Source organism: Mustela lutreola, chromosome 1 (genome assembly GCF_030435805.1).
Source record: "Mustela lutreola isolate mMusLut2 chromosome 1, mMusLut2.pri, whole genome shotgun sequence".
NCBI classification, from domain to species: domain Eukaryota; kingdom Metazoa; phylum Chordata; class Mammalia; order Carnivora; family Mustelidae; genus Mustela; species Mustela lutreola.
This window is the reverse complement of record NC_081290.1, coordinates 276,266,377-276,288,158: the sequence shown is the minus strand read 5'-3', so window position 1 is coordinate 276,288,158 and position 21,782 is coordinate 276,266,377. Positions and strand designations below refer to the sequence as shown.

Here is a 21,782-nt window from a genome sequence, read left to right as displayed (position 1 = left end):
TATTTACACTATGCATCTTTGCTTTTCACACGGGATATTGTTCATGTAGTCATGTAGAGAAATCTGAACTAGGAATTTTGGAAGGTGGGATCAGAACTTTTGTCCATGATCTGCCTGGAACTAGTTATAGAGCAAATTAATGGTTTTTTTATGCACTTTTTACTTGAGAATTGGGAAAATCAGTAATTTCCTGTGGAACAAAACTTAAATATTTTTAATATACTTTCCATTTAAAATAAGAAAATGGGTATAAATTGTTATGTTTATTTTTACATCTGAGATCTCATTCTAAGTGAAAATATTTTGAAAATTTCATTATATAGTGAGCAGATATACAGAAATCACATTAAAAATAGACATTCTGGGGCACCTGGGTGGCTCAGTGAGTTAAGTCCTGGGATCGAGTCCCGGGTCAGGCACTCTGCTCAGCAGGGAGCCTGCTTTTTCCTTTCTCTGTCTGCCTGCCTCTCTGCGTACTTGTGATCTTTCTCTGTCAAATAAATAAATAAAATCTTTAAAAAATAATAAAAATAAAAAAAATAAAAATATACATTCTGACAGTTTTTAAGAGGAAAAACCAGACAATGAAGAGAAGCCCATTCATACTTATTCAAATCACGTCCTCAATTTCATGAACATTTTAAAAGCCTGGTTTCTACTGATGATAACTTTCTTCAGGGCATCTTTCACTTCCTTGTTCCTGAGACTGTAGATTAAGGGGTTCAACATGGGAATGATCACTGTGTAGAAGACAGAGGCCATTTTGTCTGTGTCTAGGGAATGGTTTGAGCTTGGCTGTAAGTACATAAAGATGAGGGTCCCATAGAATATGGTGACAGCTAGCACATGAGAGCCACATGTGGAGAAAGCCTTGCGCCTGCCCTCAGCTGAACGCATCCTCAGGATGGCAGAAATAATAAACACGTAGGAGACAAAGACAACTAGAAGGGAAGAAATGAACATGATCCCAGCACAGGCAAAGATCCAAAGCTGTTTGGAGTGAGTGTCTGAGCAGGTTAGCCTGAGGAGAGGCATGTCATCACAATAGAAATGATTGATGATATTGGAGTGACAGTAGGAGAGACGAAAGGTAAGGATAGTATCAAACAGTGCCATCAGGAAGCTATAGCTGTACGGGATGGCCACAAGCTGAATGCAGATTCCTGGGGACATTACAACCATGTAGAGGAGAGGATTACAAATGGCCACATATCGGTCATAGGCCATGGAAGCCAGCAGCAAGCACTCAGCAGTCATGAAGGCCAGGAAACAGCCTAACTGAGCAGCGCATGCATTGAAGGAGATAACATTTTGTTTGTATAAGAAATTTCCAAGCATTTTGGGTGTAATGACAGAAGAGTAACAGAAATCAACAAAAGCTAGGTTGCTAAGAAAGAAGTACATTGGAGTGTTGAGTCTTGAGTCTGTTCTAATGACTAGGATCAAACCTAGGTTGCCTACTACTGTGAAAAGATAGATAGATAAGAAAACCACAAAGAGTGGCATCTTCAACTCCTGTTGATCTGTGAGGCCCATGAGAATAAATTCTGTCACTTGGGTGCAGTTACTCTGGGCCATGTGTCTTTCGTGTACCTGGATGAAAAGAAGAAAATCAGGTCTAGTTTAATTGAATTAAGTGTACTGTTTAGCTCCCTCACCTCCCCCACTGGAAGCTCTCAGAACCCAGTCCTCTTGGGTCTTTATGGAGACTTCACTAAGTAGTCATGACTGAGTCATTGGCCATTGGCTGATTCAGCTTCCCATCTCCCAATCTAGGGTGGAGTCCAAAAGTTATGTCATTAACATAACAAGACACACGTTTCACCTTCATGTCTTTGTAGCATTTTATGGAACTGTGAATGAAGACCAAATATATCAGAGAAATAAATATCTCTTATAAGTCGTTATATCACAGTGTTACAAAAAATATGAGATTACAGTCTCAATTATGGCAAAGCAATGACTAGTAATTGTGTCCCTTTTCAAAGCACTCAAACTTCCTTAGCTTGTTTGCTGAAATTCAAAATTCAGACAATCTTCTGAAGGAATAAATGTAAATTTTCGATTGGGGCTAATTTAATTTATTCCATCTCTGAGAAAGAAGATTCACTGGAGTTTCTAGCTCATTTAGCACTTTTATAATGGACGATTTCTCTTCTAATGACAGATAACTTTTGAAAGATGGCATTTTACTGGGATTGAAGCCAAGAAGAATAGTAGAAAGAACCCTGATACAACTGGGGTATCTGTATTTGAATTTGGCTTTGTTACTCTCTGGTCACATAAGCTTTAGGGTGGCAAAAATTCAGTTTGTTCCTCATTTTCTTAACCTATAAATGATCCTAATTTGTATCTAAAAGGATTGAAAATATTAAGAGGAAGTTATTTATCCCCACTGTAGGACAGAGACAAATACATTTTAAAATAGAAAATACTGGACACCTGAGAGGCTCAGTTGGTTAAGTGTCTGCCTTCGGTTCAGGTCATGATCCTAGGGTGTTAGGATGAAACCTGGCATTGTGCTCCCTGCTCATCAGGGAATCTGCTTCTACATCTCTCTGTATGTGCCCCCTCTCTCTCTTTCACCTTCTCTCAAATAAATAAATAAAATCTTAAAAAAAACAAAATAGAAAATATCGTGTTAAAAAATTGTTCCCCTAATACATTAAAAGGTAGATGTTCAGAGAAGGGAGTGTAATCACTTTGAAAATTCACTGGCAGCAGGGTAGACAGTGCTTATGGATCAGGGTACAATACCTCCAGGTCTTAAAACACAGAGGTTATTGAATAAGAAAAATGGAAAAATCCTTAGATGTTGGATGCAGATAGCCATAAAGTTTTATGTGCAATATGTATTTTAAATTAAAGACGGAGAAGAGTGCCTTAAAATTTTAGATCTTTAAATGTAGTTCCAGCAACGCATAATTACCAAGAGAAACATATAGCATAATTAATATATTTTGTTATGTCAGGGAATAGATGAAAGAATACATCATGAGAAGGTAGATGTTCTTCATAAAGCATAAATATGGAAATCAAAAATACATTTTTAGTGTGTGTTTATACCACTTTCAATGGGACAAAGACAATCTCTTAGATGATATTGATCATAGTTGCCAATCACCATTACATGAAATGAGTAGGTTGTTAAAGCTTTTAAAAGCCTGGCTAGTGATCCTACAAATATATAAATTCAGTTTTGAAGAAATTAAGCAACTATTTGATTGGGGATATTGTTTTCAGGTCCCAAGATGCCGAATAAGGCTTTACTGTTTGGCAGTTGTAAGAACTTCAGTATCCCATTTTATCTTAAAGGGAGGGTATGCATATCTATGGAAATATCTTGGAAGGCATAGTATATATGATCTCTTATCATCTAACTCATGATATTTTATATTCAAATTCCACTCCCATGTCTTCCCTCTGTTACAGCAAACACACATAATCTAATTAGAAAGATTGTGCTGCAGTCCTGAATTACAACATGCCCCTGTAGGCTTCCTTACTTTCATATGTGCTTTTTCATAGGTGCTCTTCTCTACCAGGTGGATGGTGGATAGAGACCTGGAAGGAAAACTCCGATTTATCTTTCAATAAATTTATCTTTCAAATTCCGCCTCTCCTGTAAAGACTTCCCTGATTCCTAATTTCCATGCTGTATGACCCACCAGTTTTCTTTTTTGTGCTCCAGAAACATTTTATACATAACTCATTTTCATATCATCTCCCATTTCTGGCAGTCATCTGTTTTGGTATATCTTCTCTTAATAGATTGAGACTCCATTCACTTTCCAATGTAGTCCTTTCTATACACTGGGTAGTGGGGTATCAAATATGACTTTTTCTAATAATATTTCAATACTTACTTCCCTTGCTTATAATTTATGCTATTTACTTATATTGATACATTGAAGAAATATTGATGACTTGATTTTAATGTGCTCACATATCATTCTTGATAAAATAACTAAATTTCACAAAAAAAGAGGACATTTTTGATAAATTATAATCTAGTCCATTAAGTGCCTGACTTTTCCAAATGATATAATAGACATTATTTTGGATATCTCATTTTTTTTTAAAGATTTTATTTATTTATTTGTCATAGAGAGAGAAGCGAGAGCAAGCACAGGCAGACAGAGTGGCAGGCAGAGGCAGAGGGAGAAGCAGGCTCCCCGCCAAGCAAGGAGCCCGATGTGGGACTCGATCCCAGGACGCTGGGATCATGACCTGAGCTGAAGGCAGCCGCTTAACAAACTGAGCCACCCAGGCGTCCCTGGATATCTCATTTTTAAAAAAAATTCATATTAATAATAAGAAATATACTTTATATAATGGCACATATAAATAATGAAATAAGATTAGAGGAAACAGTTTTTACCTTTATTTTAGAAAATGCCACCTAAAATGTTTTATTCTAAAATCCATTCCATTCTATTCTAGTTCATTTTGAAAATACTCATTTTGATCCCAATTTTAAAGATAGTCTTCAAAAATACCTGGGTAGAGGGTGTTCCTATTTCTTCTCCAGGTGAGTTTGGTCAACAACAGCCTGCAGGGTTTTGTCAGTGACTCTATCCCAAGGGATCTTATAGGAGTATGATGCAAGTAGATCATCAAAAAAATTACAGTCCATATCCCTTAGAGATCCCAAAGATAGAAATTAATTAACAAGATTCTCTGGTTTTCTGGAATTACAGATCTTTACAGCTCTTTCTTTAGTATGATGTTATTTCCCTAACATTTCCTAATTTTTGACATTCTATTGTTTATTTATTGCTGTGTTAAGAGTTCATGCTGTTGGGGTGCCTGGGTGGCTCAGTGGGTTAAGCCTCTGCCTTTGGCTCAGGTCATGATCCCAGGGTCCTGGGATCGAGTCCCACATCAGGCTCTCTGCTTGGCAGGGAGCCTGCTTCCCCCTCTCTCTCTGCCTGCCTCTCTGCCTACTTGTGATCTCTCTCTATCAAATAAATAAATTTAAAAAAAATCTTAAAAAAAAAAGAGTGATGTCGTTGTTGCTTAGTAACAAGGTTTAAATTTATCTTTCAAAGAAAAGTAAGAGATACCTTGTGAACCTTAGAACATATCTTTCAAAGAACTATATAGCTAATTCTCTCAATAACTATTCCAGAATATTTTAACACATGATATTCTTTCTTTGGCTTACCCTTTGAAATGCTCATGAAGCATCTGTTTCTTTTTTCAGGTTCTCTCTATCAGTTATTATTTCATTTCCTTGATGACTAGGTCTAAAGAGCACTTTTCTACATTGTTTAGTTAGTCCATCTGAGTTCCAGAGCAAGACTGTGCAGGAAGAACACAGTTTTAATATTCATTGGAGGAAAATGCATTTACTGTGGACTGAATTGTATTGTGCCCTCTGCCCCCAGCATTCCCAAGTTGAAGCCCTAACCCTGCAGTGTGATGGTACTTGGAGATGGGGCCTTTGGAAGGTGATTAGGATTAGATGATGGATTAGTGTCCTTGTAAAAAGAAACACCAGAGTACTTCCTCCTCCCTCTATACATGCTAAAAAAGAAGGCATCGTGCAAACAAACGATAAGCTAGTGGTCATCGGCAAGCCTAGAAGATAGTTCCCACCAGGAACCAAATTGATCAGAAGATTGATCTTAGACTTTCCAGCCTTCAGAACTATGAAAAAATAAATTTCTGATGGTTAAGCCACCAAGTTTATGGATTTTGTTACAGCTTGAGATGAAAAAAGTGGCATCTTTGTGGAAACAAAATAATCCTTGATACTGCAAAAGGTTTTTTTTTGGGGGGGGGGAGTTATGGAATTATTTCTTTTTTTCCAATATAGTGCATTAGAGGCCAGCATTTAACTGAGTATGTGCCAGATTTCTCAAATGTATCTTTTAGAGGTATCAAATAGACAGAAGGTAAAACATACAACTGAAATTATACACAGTAACCTTAAAAGATGTAAATGAAAAGGTCAGTAAGGCATTGGTGCAAATGCCTGGGGTCTTAAACAGGGAGAAGTTTATGTCATCAAGGAATATAACAGTGGACTTCAGTGTAGTGGTGGTGGTGATGGTGGTGGTGGTGAGGTATTTAACATTATTTGTGAGTGATGCATTAACATATCTGGTTCACTGAAGACTAAAAAGAAGCAATTCCCTAAGGATTGTAGCCTGACATAGTCACATTGTGTCAGTGTTAATTAGAATACATGTATAAGCAAGAACTATGTTTGAAATATTAATTATTCTATGAATAATCAGTACTTAATTTTGTTTTAAGCTGGCAAACATACTTAATACAGATAGCAAATGCCCTGTTCTTATTTATATGCTGTTATAAAATGCCTTGGCTTGGTACCTGGGAATAAGATGTTAGAAAAAAACTAAGACATCTTCTAATTAATTCATGCATATAAGTAAATTAGATGGAATTCAAATGACAAGAGAAGTTATTTACTGTCATTTGTTATCATTGTATTTTATAATGTTATTTAAACATTATTTTTTAAATAAAATAAACATTAGTTTTATGTATGTTATAAAAGGCTCTTCCCAGTGAATGTTTCATCTTCCCACTTTTTTACATTTTTTAACATTTATTAAAATTTACTGCAGAAAAATTAAAAAACAAAATGAAAAAATTCCCTTAATTTTTAAATCTTTAAGTAAGAGTTGCTCAAAATAATTCATCAAATTTGGGAGGAGGGGACAGCAACTAGGAGACACCCAGGGAAACTTCCAAACAGAAGAATCTGTTCTACATGTCACTAAGGGGTGGTTCCTTGACTCTATGCATTTGCATCATTTGTCACAAATGCATAGCACCATGCAATATAACAAGTAAATTTTATATGTAAACAAATAAAAAATTAAAGAGATTGTTGGCAGATAACAGTAAGAAATGCATACTCTGACGAATGCATCTAACTCCATTGTAAATATTGTAAATATATGATATAACCACACTGAAGTGTGGGATCAATTGGCCAAACTAACACTAGACAATGGTGTTTTGAAGAAACTGAAATTATATACAAGGAACTATATATAAACTCTGTATTTTAGTTTGCAAATTTGTTTCTCATGGGGGTTCTAGTTAACAATTCTGAAATTGGCATACTTTATCAGAGCTTAACAAAGAATTAATTTTTTTTTTAATTGGAAGGGCTTAGGTTTCTCATTGTTGGAGAGAACCTTATAGATAAGCAAAAACTTAAGTCTGGAATGAATCCTGTGGTACTGCCTTAGAGTGGAAAATGTCAGAATGAACTCAGGTTTAGCTTAATATATACACAGAACTCTCTCCAATCCCCCATTGGAAACATTTTCCTCAAAATTATGTAGAGGGTTTTAGAGGGGAGGATGAGCCTGGTGGTGGGGATTAAGGAGGGCACGTATTGCATGGAACACTGGGTTTTGTACATAAACAATGACTCTTGGAACACTGCATCAAAAACTAATGACGTATTTTATGTTGGCTAACATAACACCATTAAAATAAATAAATAAAGACAACTATCATATGATCTCCCTGATATGAGGAAGTGGAGATGCAACATGGGGGGTTAAGGGGGTAGGAGAAGAATAAATGAAACAAGATGGAGTTGGGAGGGAGACAAACCATAAGTGACTCTTAATCTCACAAAACAAACTGAGGGTTGCTGGGGGAGGGGGGCTGGGAGAAGGGGGGTGGGGTTATGGACATTGGGGAGGGTATGTGTTATGGTGAGTGTTGTGAAGTGTGTAAACCTGGTAATTCACAGACCTGTACCCCTGGGGATAAAAATATATTATATGTTTATAAAAAATTAAAAATTAAAAAAAAATAAGAGCAAGCAAGCATAAATAAATAAATAAATAAACAAAAATTACGTAGAGTGTTGGGGATTTTCTCTTTTCTTTTTCTCCTTCGATCCTCCTGTGGAAGCTCTAGAGAACATGAAGTTTTCATGGCATCTCCCATGAGAAAGTACAATTGGGACTCATTTGTCCCTCATTCCTTCACAATATAAGAGAGTGGTCTGGGAGAACTTGGGGTTGAGCTTCTGAAAAATAAATATATAAATATAGTTGTTTAGAAATTTCCTCATATTATGGAACAAATTATAACAAATTATGATAAATGATGATGGTGGAGGGGCGCCTGGGTAGCTCAGATAGTTAAGTGTCCGCTTTTGACTCAGGTCATGAAATCCAGGTCCTGGGATCCAGCCCTTCATCCGGCTCCTTGCCCAGCAAGGAGTCTGCTTCTCCCACTCCCTCTGCAACTCCCCTCCACTCATGCTTGGTCTCTCTCTCCCTCTCTCTCTCAAATGAATAAAAAAAATCTGCAAAAAATAATGACAGTGGAAACCCTGGATCTCCAAACATGTTGTTAAAACTTCATTATTTCAATAACCTGTGAGATCAAATTTTAAATGAAACCCACACAACAATTTATCTAATTCTATGTTTTCCCTAGCAGCATTACTGAAGAGAAGTTATACTTCTTAACACTTTGGAAAGAGCAACCATTTTCCAAGCAATATTACTCATTCATATCTCAAATTTTACAAGTGATGAAATATCATTTTAAAGTTAGGTTTTACAATTACAAAGCAATAGAAGCCCTGGTGAACTCCAGGTCCTCAAGAGTATTACTGTAGCTAATAAAACTGCTTATAATTGGAGGTACAAGTGCACATAGTTGTTATAAGGAACAGAGCAGCCACAGACAGGGGTCAGGTGCAGTACTGGTGAGAGAGACTTCCATTGGCAAAGTCAAACTTTTGAGATGCCTGTGAGAAAGTGGAAATCAGAGAATTATGGGCTACAGGGGACTATAGACTATATTTAGATCCATAGTTTTCAGACAGTGCTTTGAATGGTCATCTGATTCTACAGAGAGGACTCCAGTGTTGTTGAGTGGCCTGAAGGAATATGTTTGGAAAATGTGTTAATAAGAACAATAGGGCCAATCTTTGGTCCTCTATCCCATTCAATCAGAGGAGCCATAAACGGTATTGTTGTTATTATTAAAAATAACAGGGTTATTATTATAAAAATTCATTTGTGACCAAAGTAATTCTGTAAAAGAAAACAAATTAAAGCCATATGCTTAGTACAACCCCATCATATTACCAATGAGAAGGAAATAATGGATTTCCAAAAGTAATTTGAATAGTGCTACAATGAAGAGTTAGGTTCACACCCCCTGACATTGACATCTCTTCATTTGTCTTCCTTCTCCTAGAAGAAAAGGGATCCAGAGTTTTGTGGCTAAGAATAAACTAGACCTGCCTATAAATCCTAAAGAATTATTCAGACTTTTATTTTTTCAGTTTTGTCTTTAATCATTGAGCCTATTTTGTGATAAGAAGAATTAGAAACACTCTAGAGAGACTCAGCATGCTGACAGTGACAAATGTCAAACAATTTTCATGTTTCAAGATAATTTGTTATCAAAGAGGCATTGTTTTCTACAAAATTATACAAATAATGTAGTGTACAGAAATTGTAATACCATCTTAAGTTGCGTTTCCCAAAAAGGAGACACTGAGTCAATAATTTGTATAAATGTCATTTATTAGGCATTATTCCCAGTGGTAGTCATTATGTTGAGTAGGAAGTGAGGCCTGGAAAGGAAATAGACCAAGTATAGGTGCAGTACCAAAATCCCATAATAGGAACTTCAATTAGATTCCATGGGAGAGTTTTGGAAACAGGGTAGGTCACACTTTGCAGTTGCTCTAATGAATAGGCTAAGGAACTTGAGTGTTTATACAGTGTATATAGCAGTAATTGGCTAAGGTCTATCCCTGGCAGGATGTAAATTCCCAATAACTTCATGGTCACCTGGAAGGCAGGCAAAACATCGTCACAAAACTTATATCATTCTCCATCTCGAGAGGGGAAAACACCATGCAAATAAGGTAAAGGGATCACATGAGGCAGTGGGTATAAAAGTGTGGTCCTGGACAAGCAGCATCAAGCCACGTTGGGAACTTGTTGGAAATGGAAATTCTTTGGCTCCCCAAGAGAACTATTGAATCATCAACTCTGGGGATTTGACGCAGCAATCTGTGTTTTAATGAGACTTTCAAAATGCTTGCTTAAGTTCGAGAACAAACCAAAGATGGTTCACAGAAGGAGCACTGATTGTATCCATTGCAGATATGATTTTACTAAAGAAGTAATTTTAGCACAAAAATTATGGTGATATTTAAATCCTAAATAACAACCGCCTTAAACCAGGTACATCTTTTAATGTGGAAGGTCCCTTTATGGGCTGATCACTTTGATGGGTTTAGGTATATAACTTTGAGAGCAGAAGGCTGAGGGAGTTTGGCTGCCCTGTATTAATTGGAAAGAATGTTGAAATGTCCGGTTCAATCTGGATGGCATATATTAAAGTTAAAAAAAAAAAAAAAAAGACTTTAAGAAAAGAAATGGTGCCAAAAACAAAGGGGTGTCTGTAATAACGATAGTATGAAAGAAAACAAAACAACAGAAAATTTAGCAATTATGAATTCATATATAACTTACTATGACATCCCAAAACATATGAAATAAAATGGGCAGAGAAGAACATTAAAACATAATTTAACTGGGATTTAATAACACTCAACAATTGATTGAGTAAATAAAGAGAAAATTATCAAGGCTATAGAAGAAGACTTGAAAAACACTCTCTACCACCTTGACCCAAATAATAAGTCTACAACAATTATTTCAGAAACAATTGTTTAGGATAGGCTTTCTCAGTTGGTACTATTAGCATTTTGGATTCGATCAGTTTTCTCGTGTGAAGGACTTGCCTGTATATTGTAAGTGATTAGTATCATCCTCAGCCTTGATCTTCTAGGTACATAATGGCATAAAGGTTATGTCATTTTATCATGGTCAAAATCAGTGATATTTCCATACATTGCCAAATGAAAATCACTCCCAGTTGATAACACTGGCTTGCAGTTTTCTCTTGGCATTTAATTTGGAATATATTACTGAAGCACTCATAAATATAAAAGCACTCTTATGATCCTAAACCTGCTGTTCGAGGTGTCTACACTTCTGTCTGTTCTTGGCCAGTACCTAGTTATGCAGCTATCAGATGACATAAAAACGTAATGTACATATTGTTTCATTTGAGAAAGAACATGATATAATTTTTCTGGTACTTTCTACATATAATTTTAATTCTATGTCACACTTATTTACAAAGAATTCAGAGGATGATACTATATTGCAGTGAGCAAATGTTTATTGACCACCAGCGGGAATCAACACATTCTACTAGTTTAATTAATCAAGGAAAAAATCAGATTGTGAAGGAAAGTCCACTATTACTTTTTCAATTTTTTTTTTCATATTTTATAAACACAAAGCCTGGTTTCTACTGATGATAACTTTTTTCAGGGCATCTTTTACATCCTTGTTCCTGAGGCTGTAGATTAAGGTGGTTCAGCATAGGAATGATTACTGTATAGAAGATGGAGGCCATTTTGTCTGTGTCTAGGAAATGGTTTGAGCTTGGCTGTAAGTACATAAAGATGAGGGTCCCATAGAATATGGTGACTGCCAGCATGTGAGAGCCACATGTGGAAAAAGCTTTGTGCCTGCCCTCAGTTGAGCGCATCCTCAGGATGGTAGAAATTATGAACATGTAAGGAGACAAAGACAATCAGAACAGAGGAAATGGACGTGATCCCAGCACAAGCAAAGATCCAAAGCTGTTTGAAGTGAGTGTCTGAATAGGTTAGCCTGAGGAGAGGCATGTCATCACAATAGAAATGATTGATGATATTGGAGTGACAGTAGGAGAGACGAAAGGTAAGGATAGTATGAAACAGTGCCATCAGGAAGCTATAGCTGTACGGGATGGCCACAAGCTGAATGCAGATTCCTGGGGACATTACAACCATGTAGAGGAGAGGATTACAAATGGCCACATATCGGTCATAGGCCATGGAAGCCAGCAGCAAGCACTCAGATACCATGAACGTGAGGAAACAGCCTAACTGAGCAGCGCATGCATTGAAGGAGATAACATTTTGTTTGTATAAGAAGTTTCCAAGCATTTTGGGTGTAATGACAGAAGAGTAACAGAAATCAACAAAAGCTAGGTTGCTAAGAAAGAAGTACATTGGAGTGTTGAGTCTTGAGTCTGTTCTAATGACTAAGATCAAACCTAGATTGCCTACTACTGTGAAAAGGTAGATAGATAAGAAAACCACAAAGAAGGGCATCTTTAATTCCTTTTGATCTGTGAGGCCCATGAGAATGAAGTCCTTCACGTGGGTGCAATTTATCTGAGCCATATCTTTTCAAGACATCTGCATAAGGAAGTAGAGAAAAGAGTTAAATTCAAGTTGACATTCCAATAAGTAGTATTTTTTTTACTTTCATAATTTGTAAAGAGGCTTCATTGCTAATATAGAGATTGTTAGCATTTTGAGATTCTGCGAATGAGATGGAGAATAGAAAGAGTTGTATGTGGGAACAGCCTACTTCTCTTCTCAAATGCAATGTGTATACAAGGATGGGACCAATGGAAAAGTTCACATTTTCTTGGTTTCTGTTCAAAGGTCTTGTGCATTAAGCTATTCAAAATTATAATGTAACCTGTTGAAATGTCTAAGTTATTGTTTACTATAACCTATGTTATGTTAACATATGTAATATATTTAATATATTTAATAATCTGAATTATATATTACATAAGAATCTTATATAATTTATAGTGAGTTATACATTATAAATTATAATAGTTTATAAATTGATCCTTTTCAAGAGATTTGGAAATATATGTCTCTGTAAGTCAACTTCTATTTCTTTCAACTTGTTTATCTTTTATTAAGGAAACATAGATTTAAATTGTGTCTCATATATTAATTTTCTTTTTCTTACTTTAAAATGGATCTCTAGGGGTGCCTGGGTGCTCATGCGTTAAAGCCTCTGCCTTCTGCTCTGGTCATGATCCCAGCGTCCTGGGATCCAGCCCTGCATGGGCTCTCTGCTCAGCAGGGAGCCTACTTCCTCCCCTCTCTCTGCCTGCCTCTCTGCCTACTTGTGATCTCTGTCTGTCAAATAAATAAATAAAATCTTTTAAAAAAATAAAATAAAATGAATCCCTATTTTTCTTATTCATTTTATCCAAATTTCTTTATTTTTTTCTTTTTCACGATTTATAATTAATATGATTTATTATTTTGAAATAGTATTATTGTGCATTGCCCATGGAACTAACCAAGTTAGATCTCTCTGTATATGCATCTGATAATTCTGCTAATTTTTAATCACTGGGTATTTAATCTTTAGTGGTCTGTAAAATGCAGTTAATGACATTATCTAAATAGGAAGAAGGGAACAGATAGTTCTTGGAATTAGTGACTGACTTTCATAGGCTTGACTTTCATAATTGAATTATTGAGTATCTAAAATTCATGGAAATTTATCTTAGTAAGGCATAGAAATTATAGAACCATATTCTTACTATTAATGTCATCTCTCTCTTCTTTTCCTTCTCTCTCTCTCTCCCTTTTTATCTCTCTGTTTCTGTCTCTCTTTCCAGCTCTTACACCTGAGAAATGAAAACAAATCTTGTCACGTGATGGCATAGAGCTTATAAATATATCCAGAATAATTGTCTCATGACTCGGAATGTGCTTTTCTTGCACATTCTTTTGTGTTCTATGAGAATCTGTTTTATTCTAACTAGTCAAAATAATCTTGGTGAAGATTCTAAAATGTGAACCATGATCTAGTAGTATTTACAACAGAGCTTCAAAAGCTACACTCTGGCACAGCCCACACCAGCTCTATTTTTACCAATCTCAGTCATTAGTAACTCATCTACAAACAGACCTAAGGAACACCTCCTGCCCCGATCTACAAGCAGGACTATGCACATTCTATACTTGTCTTGATTATGTCCAACTGCCACTCCCTTAGAAGCTTTATGTCGATTCACTCATTCTCTCTTCCAATAACATATGTTGAGAACCATTGATTTCCAGGCACAACTGTCTGGAGACAGAGCAGTCAGAGAGGAGACAATAGACTAGACTGGAAAGAAAGAAAGCTTTATTCAAATTTCCTTTATTTTTCTTGTCTTTTTTCTTCTTCATTGTTTTGCTCCACTTCTGAAATAGAAACCTCTGACATTTGTACGTACAAACCACTTTACTTTGTATTAAAAATAAAATGTGGGTAATTCTATTTAAAAGTGTATGCAAATTTTTATAATCTCATCCCTGAATATGTTATAATCCCAATTCCATTAATCCTCTCCACCATCAGTGGACATCTGTTGGTTCAGTTAACAGAATTGGTCTCCACTTGTCAATATTATGCCTCTCCAAGCTTCTTTGCTTTGTCCTTGCTGTTCCTAGTACTCTGCTCCACAAGAAAAATGATGAAGGGAAATTCATTTATCCTTAAGTCTTGTTAATAAACATCATCTTTTCTGTGAGAGCTACTTCCCATGTTAACATATTTCATATTTTTGTTCTAGAATCCCTTTAGACATGATTCATTTATAGGTCTTGCCACTGTATAACAACCATTTCTTTTCATAACTCTTCCCTTGCTGGGTGTTAGTTAGACACTTACGGTTGAGAGCCACCCTGGCTTTTTGTCATTTCTTAATGCAGTCTCCTCTAAACGTTAGGTAATGAAGAATTACATATTAACACTGAGTGAACTAATTTAAGATTAATATCGTAGGGCACCTGGGTGGCACAGTTGGTTGAATGTCTGCCTTTTGCTCAGGTCATGGGGCCAGAGTTGGACTCCCTGCTCAGTGGGGAGTCTGCTTCTCTGCACTTTCACCCCACTCTCGCCGCTCTCTCTCAAATAAATAATAAAATCTAAAGATTAATATCATCATAATAATATTTGGCTATTTCTTCCCCTTATTCTTATGTTATAGTCAGTGTTTTGGAAAATATTTCTAATGACACGTTGATGACCTTTGTCTAATATACGCCCTGCTAATCCTGAGTAAAATATTTAGCTACTGTTAATGCAGAAACACAGTAGCTTTTGATAGATTATAATATGGTAAATCATGGGCCTGATTTTTCCTAAATTTTCTCATAGATCCTAAACTGGAATTTTTATTTTTTTAATATAAAAAGAAAATACATATATGAAATAAAATATATACATATTTAATAAATATATAATCTTAAAGGAAAAATATGTTATATAAAATATATTTTAACTGTAAAAAGAAATTCATATATATACAACTAATGTAAAGTCAGAGAAAACACTGTTCATGTTACAGAAGATACTCCAAGCTTTTTTTATCTAGTCCATCGTATTATACTCTATTTAATTTTTAAAATTCTTGTCTTGAGCTGCTATAGGAATGTTATTACAAGTCAATAAGTCAAAGTTGGCCATTTAGAAAAATGCTCTTCTGACCTACCTGGGTAGAAGGCACTCCTGTTTCTCTGCATAATGGCTTTGAATAGCAGCTGACTACATGTACTTATTAGTGCCTCTCTCCCAAAGGATCTTACTTCAAATGCAAATAAGATTTTCAGAAAAATTATAGGACGTGCTCAGCAGGGATCTCAAGGCAGGCTGAAGATCTATTGCTGTGATTCCCTGTTTTTGAAGAACTGCATATCTATAGCTCTGCCTTTAGTACAAAGTTTTTGCTCTAAGGTTCTCCTAACTCTTAAAATACTATTGGTTAATTTTTAAAAAGATTTTATTTATTTATTTGACAGAGAGAGATCACAAAGTAGGCAAAGAGGCAAGCAGACAAAGAGAGGGGGAAGCAGGCTTCCCACTGAGCAGAGAGCCCGATGTGGGGCTCAATTCCAGGACCCTGAGATCATGACCTGAGCTGAAGGCAGAGGCTTAACCCACTGAACCACCCAGGTGCCCTTATTAGCTAATTTTTAAAAAATTACTTATTATAGTAGATTATGAGGGTCAATTTTTGAAATTGGCTTTTTTAAAGGACAGGTGTGAATGATCTTTTAAAAATTCTTATAATTTTCTATGAAACATTTATCTTATTCCTCTGAAAACCTACCTCTTAATACACAAGGCATTTGGTAAAGTTCTGGGACATTCTAGTCACTCTGACCTAGATGATGAATAAGAAATATATTGCCAATTTAGTGTATAGGGAAAGGAATGTGGATATGTGAGTTTTATACACTGACTATGAATTAAAACTTTGCCCCTTACTTTTCCTTTAATAAAAATTGAACTATAATCCTGGGCTACAATATAATGAAAAAGGGGATGAAATCTAACATTTCTTTTTCATGATGTGTAAACAAAACATTTGACTAAAGGAGAAATTACAGAAAATGCTTAAAAATCACAACACGCTTACATTTTGTAAGTAATGATCAAGCTAGGTAAAGATCAAGATAGGAATCAAGATAGGGAATTGTGTATGTTTGAATTATATGTTCCAGATATTTAATATTCCTTTTTTTTTGTGTATTTAATGTGTCTTTCTTCCTCCCCCCAGATTAAGGAACAGATCTGATACAATGGCTAGATATCCTGTCTCTGCTTGTGCCTTGTTACTAAATGTCATGACTTGTGCTTTGGTATTGAGATGATGGAACATTAAGTACAGTACTATACTTAACATAAAAACAAACAGAATCCTTAGGAATACCAGTTGTTTTTCTGAAGAAGCCATTACACCTTACACATTAAAAGGAAACTCTTCCTAGAATGAGAAATTTTTTAAGTGTCCAGAAATTACACTTGATTCCTCAGTGCTTTTTTGTTTTTATCTTAATTTATTGTATCAGGTCAAAGAATTAAATAAAATAGAACTGGTAGAGGACATTTTAAAGAGCGCCATGGAAAACCAACACTACATTTTCTATGGGAATTTATAAACTTTATTCAGTGAATCCTGCTTATACTTTACATGATGTTCTTGTTTAATATCAGTTCACAGTTTTCTGTTCGGACTTCTCCCAACTGCTATAAGGATCCATATATAACTTATGGTTCAGTTCCTCTTGAACATTCATTTCTTCACCCATGTCTCATCACAAATAAGATTTATAGGGCATCGTGTCTATGAATAAATAGGTAATAAAGACCATGTCCAGTGAGCAGAGCTTGGCTGATCAGGCAAACCAATGTAGTAAATCAAGGACTTCCATTTTATAACATTAGACTGTATGAATATATCAACATTTTAAGATTGAGTAACAAGGGATGTGTATTAAAAAACTCTACATAATTTTATTCCTTGTTATTACTTAGTGGATCTATTTGTTCCCATGCCTACATTCAGGGTAATAAGAAGATTCCGAAGTACTACGTGGCCTCCTCACTTTCCTAAAGCTTCTGCTCTAGCTGTTCATTCTAAAACTAGGACCATTCATCAATAATTTTATAATAAACTACAGGAAGGAAGAAACAATGCAAAGTATCAACTAACAGCTTTGTCACAATGTTAGTGCAAATGATAAAAGAAAACTTTTTTCTGGGCTGCCTCCTATTTCTTCTCTCTCCATTTTAGAAGTAATCTAATTTATTTTTTTTTCTTTAATAATTTTTTATTTTTTTATAAACATATATTTTTATCTCCAGGGGTACAGGTCTGTGAATCACCAGGTTTACACACTTCACAGCACTCACCAAAGCACATACCCTCCCCAGTGTCCATAATCTCACCCCCTTCTCCCAAACCCCCTCCCCCCAGCAACCCTCAGTTTGTTTTGTGAGATTAAGAGTCACTTATGGTTTGTCTCCCTCCCAATCCCATCTTGTTTCATTTATTCTTCTCGTACCCACTTAAGCCCCCATGTTGCATCACCACTTCCTCATATCAGGGAGATCATATGATAGTTGTCTTTCTCTGCTTGACTTATTTCGCTAAGCATGATACGCTCTAGTTCCATCCATGTTGTCGCAAATGGCAAGATTTCATTTCTTTTGATGGCTGCATAGTATTCCATTGTGTATATATACCACATCTTCTTGATCCATAATCTGTAAGGAAATTAGTAGGGAACAGTTTAACAAAGATTTGGGGGAGTAATCCAAGGGTACCCTAATTATAATGCTTTCATGTCTATGAGTCTAATTTTGTTTTGTAGGATTACATTTCCTCTCTTATATCACAATTATTATGACTAAAGATTTAGTACCTATACTTGAAGAAACTCTTAACACTGAATTCATTTATAAGTAAAGTGAACGTACCCATAGAATATTAATAAGATTTTCCATACAGACATATCTCAAAGATATTGAGGGTTTCATTCCAGACCAATGTAATAAAGAAAGTATCACAATAAAGTAAATAAAATAAATAAAATAAAACCTTTTGGTTTCCCAAGGCATATAAATTTTATGTTTACACTGTACTGTAGTCTATTGAGTGTGTAATTGTAGTACATCTAAAAAATGTACATACCTTAATTAAAAAAAACTTTATTGCTAAATTATGCTAACCATCAACTGAGCTTTCACTGAGTCATCATTACTGATCAGAGATCACCATCACAAATGTTTGAAATATTGCAAGAATGACCAAAATGTGCCAGAGACACAGAATGAGCAAATGCTATTGGAAACATGGTGCTGATAGACTTGCTCAAGGCAGGGTTGCCTCAGACTTTTTTTAAAAACTGTAATATCTGCCAAGTTCAATAAAGCAAAGTGGAATGAAGTGACATATGCTGGCATCTCTTCCAGTATAGTACTTGCTGATTTGTCGAGAGTCATTCTGAAGATTAAATATCAGATCACTCATAGAGTTGATTAAAATATGGACTTATTGACCTCTATGTGGTGATGTTGATTTGACAGGTCTGAGATACAGGCTGGTTACTTTTATGCAATATTGTACAACAGATTTTGGTGTACACTCACTGATCAAGAACTATCAGAAGACAGAATAAAAATTTTTGCAAAAACAATTTAAATGTCCCGCTAATGATATAAGGAGTTCTCACACACGTGATTCTTGGAATGTCTAATGATATCACAATACAATACATATATTGCATACAATAAAGAAGGTTGATATTTAGAGTAGCGGGAGAGGAAAATCTTACAGAATCCAGTAAGTTTATGAATCAACATGAACCTATCAATGATTTCACTCTGGGTCTTTCACTAAAAGTTATATAAATTATACTAATTGCATTAAAATAATTTCAATTAGGGCGCCTGGGTGGCTCAGTGGGTTAAGCCGCTGCCTTCGGCTCGGGTCATGATCTCAGGGTCCTGGGATCGAGTCCCGCATCGGGCTCTCTGCTCAGCAGGGAGCCTGCTTCCTCCTCTCTCTCTGCCTGCCTCTCTGCTTACTTGTGTTCTCTGTCAAATAAATAAATAAAATCTTTAAAAAAATAATTTCAATTATATTTGGTTAGTTTTCAGAATATAAATTTATCAGTGGTATATATATATATTTTTAATCAAACAGTATTAAGAAAGAGAAAGTTTTATTTTAAATATGATTTTCAGTTTGATTTTACCAACTTGGTTATGAAAAGGATTTTAGCCATCTGTAATAATAGTTCCTCAGATGCCTTGATCCACTATATCCCAACATACCCAGTCAAAAGGCAAAAAGGAAGACAAAGGATAAGAAAGAACAACTTACTTCTCTCATCCATATTGTATTGCTCTGTTCAAACCTATTTACATTTTTTTAACTTCTATGTATCCTGACTCCTGATAATATTTCATTGAAATTGGGTACCAACATATTAAGTTAGCAAATAATGCTCGTTCCTGTTTTAACCTCCTATTTCCAAGAACGTCAGTTTACTTTTGGATTCAGTGCTTCCAAAATCCCAGCTGCTTTTAAATCCTGGAGTTACTTGTAAATCTATAAGTCAGCCACCTAATGTTTGTTTTCTCTGATATGGGATACCTTCTCTAACCATTTCATCATTTACCTTTGGAGTTCTAAAATTACATTGGTTTCAAAGAGCAGCATGAATTTGCCAGAAATCTCTGTAAGGCAGCCTTCACATCCTTGTTCCGCAGGCTGTAGATCATGGGATTCAACATGGGGATCACCAGCGTGTAAAACACAGAAGCAATTTTATCAGTATCCAATGAGTAGTTAGCTTGCGGCTGCAAGTACATGAATAGCAGTGTCCCGTAGAAAACCGTGACTGCCATCATATGCGAAGCACATGTGGAAAAGGCTTTTCTCCTCCCTTCTGATGAACGCATCCTTAGAATGGACAATACAATGTTGAAATAAGATACTAGAACTATAACTAAGGATAAAACCAAATTTGTAGCTGCGGATATAAACACGATTGTCTCTGGAAGGTAAGTTTCAGAGCAGGACAATGTTAACAGCGGGACAATGTCACAGAAAAAATGATTGATTACATTGGAAGAGCAATAAGACAGAGAAAATATACAAGATGAAACCACAATAGCTGTGGAAAAGCTGTAGAGGTATGTGAGGGACACCAACAGGAGGCAGATCTGTGGAGAGACCACCACCATGTAGAGCAGGGGGTTGCAAATGGCCACATAGCGGTCGTAGGCCATCACAGCTAATGTGAACACCTCAGCTACAATGAAGACCAAGAACCCTCCCATTTGGGTGGCACATTCATAATAGGAGGTGGTTTTCTTCTTTACTAAAAAGTTGATTAGCATTTTAGGAGCAATGACAGTAGAATCACCAAGATTGATGATAGCCAAGTGCCTGAGGAAGAAGTACATGGGCGTTTGAAGCTGAGAGTCAACACTAGTGAGGATGATGATGCCCAGGTTCCCTGCCATGGTCAGCCCATAGATCAGCAGGAAAACAAAGAAGAGTGGAATCTGGAGATCTGGGCGATCTGAGACTCCAGTAAGAATAAACTCAGTGACCTGGGTGAAATTTCCAGGAGCCATGGAAGGGTTTGGATAGTCATCTGTTTGGAGAGGAAAAGGAAGAGTGGTTACAAACTTTAAGAAATTATTTTCTAGGATGGTCATTAGATAGTATATTCCTTAGATGAAATTTCCTGGAACCATGTACTAATCCAACTCAGATATTAATATCAGAGTGCACAGACTAGTTAAATAAATTTTGCAATCATTTGGAAGAGAGGAAAAGCAAGCATAGCAAATTAAACAGGTGATCTAGCATCATGCATTACTTGATGATTTACTTCCTCAGCATCTCTTTAAATTATGAATAACTTATTAGCTTACAAACATTTGAAGCCATGGTTCATATCTTCATATCATGTCTTTTGAGTGTGAGAAAGGCTTGAGGAATTGTATGCCTCCAAATAATCCAAGGTCTCCTTGTGATTTCCTAATCTGGGACTTGATTTTTCTGAACATTGGGTGATTCTAGTGTCTATACTGCTTCATTTCCTTCATCCTATTTTTATATAACTTTTATTTGATGGGCATTGAATTTGAAATTTCTACCATCCATGTTTGTCAACTGCTTTGTTTTCATTTTCCATTTTGTCAACTCGGCAAAAATACATGGAGATATGTCTTTTATTTTTCTGATGACTAATTTTTTCCCAGCTTTCAGAAAATAAGATCTGTGAAAATTACAAATTTTTATAAAACAACTCACTATGCTTTATCGGATACTAATTCTTTTTTCTTTTCTTTTTCTTTTTTTAAGTTTTATTTATTTATTTGAGAGAGAGAGAGAGAGAGCAGAAGTAGGTAGAGAGGCAGTCAGAGAGAGAGTGGGGGAAGCAGGCTGCCTGCAGAGCAGGGAGCCCAATGTGGGGCTCGATCCCAGGGCCCTGAGATCATGACCTGAGCTGAAGGCAGAGGCTTAACCCACTAAGCCACCCAGGCACGCCCTCTTTTTCTTCCCGTTATAAC

At 35.9% G+C, this 21,782-nt stretch overlaps 3 protein-coding genes across 3 annotated transcripts; all 3 read right to left on the bottom strand.

Annotated features, from left to right (window-relative positions):
• Window positions 1–615: 615 nt before the first annotated feature.
• On the bottom strand, window positions 616–1,578 carry LOC131810831 (olfactory receptor 8U9). Its single transcript, XM_059138742.1, has one exon. The coding sequence runs from the start codon at window positions 1,576–1,578 to the stop codon at window positions 616–618; it is 963 nt and encodes a 320-aa protein (XP_058994725.1).
• Window positions 1,579–11,333: 9,755 nt separating this feature from the next.
• LOC131810750 (olfactory receptor 8U1-like) lies at window positions 11,334–12,280 on the bottom strand. Its single transcript, XM_059138615.1, is given in 3 exon segments — window positions 11,334–11,420; window positions 11,422–11,628; window positions 11,630–12,280. Coding segments are annotated over 3 exon segments (945 nt in total).
• A 7,609-nt stretch (window positions 12,281–19,889) lies between these two features.
• Window positions 19,890–20,837, bottom strand: LOC131822641 (olfactory receptor 8J3-like). The gene has a single exon (XM_059158929.1). The coding sequence runs from the start codon at window positions 20,835–20,837 to the stop codon at window positions 19,890–19,892; it is 948 nt and encodes a 315-aa protein (XP_059014912.1).
• Between the last annotated feature and the right edge of the window lie 945 nt (window positions 20,838–21,782).

Coding starts and splice junctions, on each gene's coding strand:
- LOC131810831 (XM_059138742.1), bottom strand. CDS start 1,578: ATGGCCCAGAGTAACTGCACCCAAGTGACAGAATTTATTCTCATGGGC.
- LOC131822641 (XM_059158929.1), bottom strand. CDS start 20,837: ATGGCTCCTGGAAATTTCACCCAGGTCACTGAGTTTATTCTTACTGGA.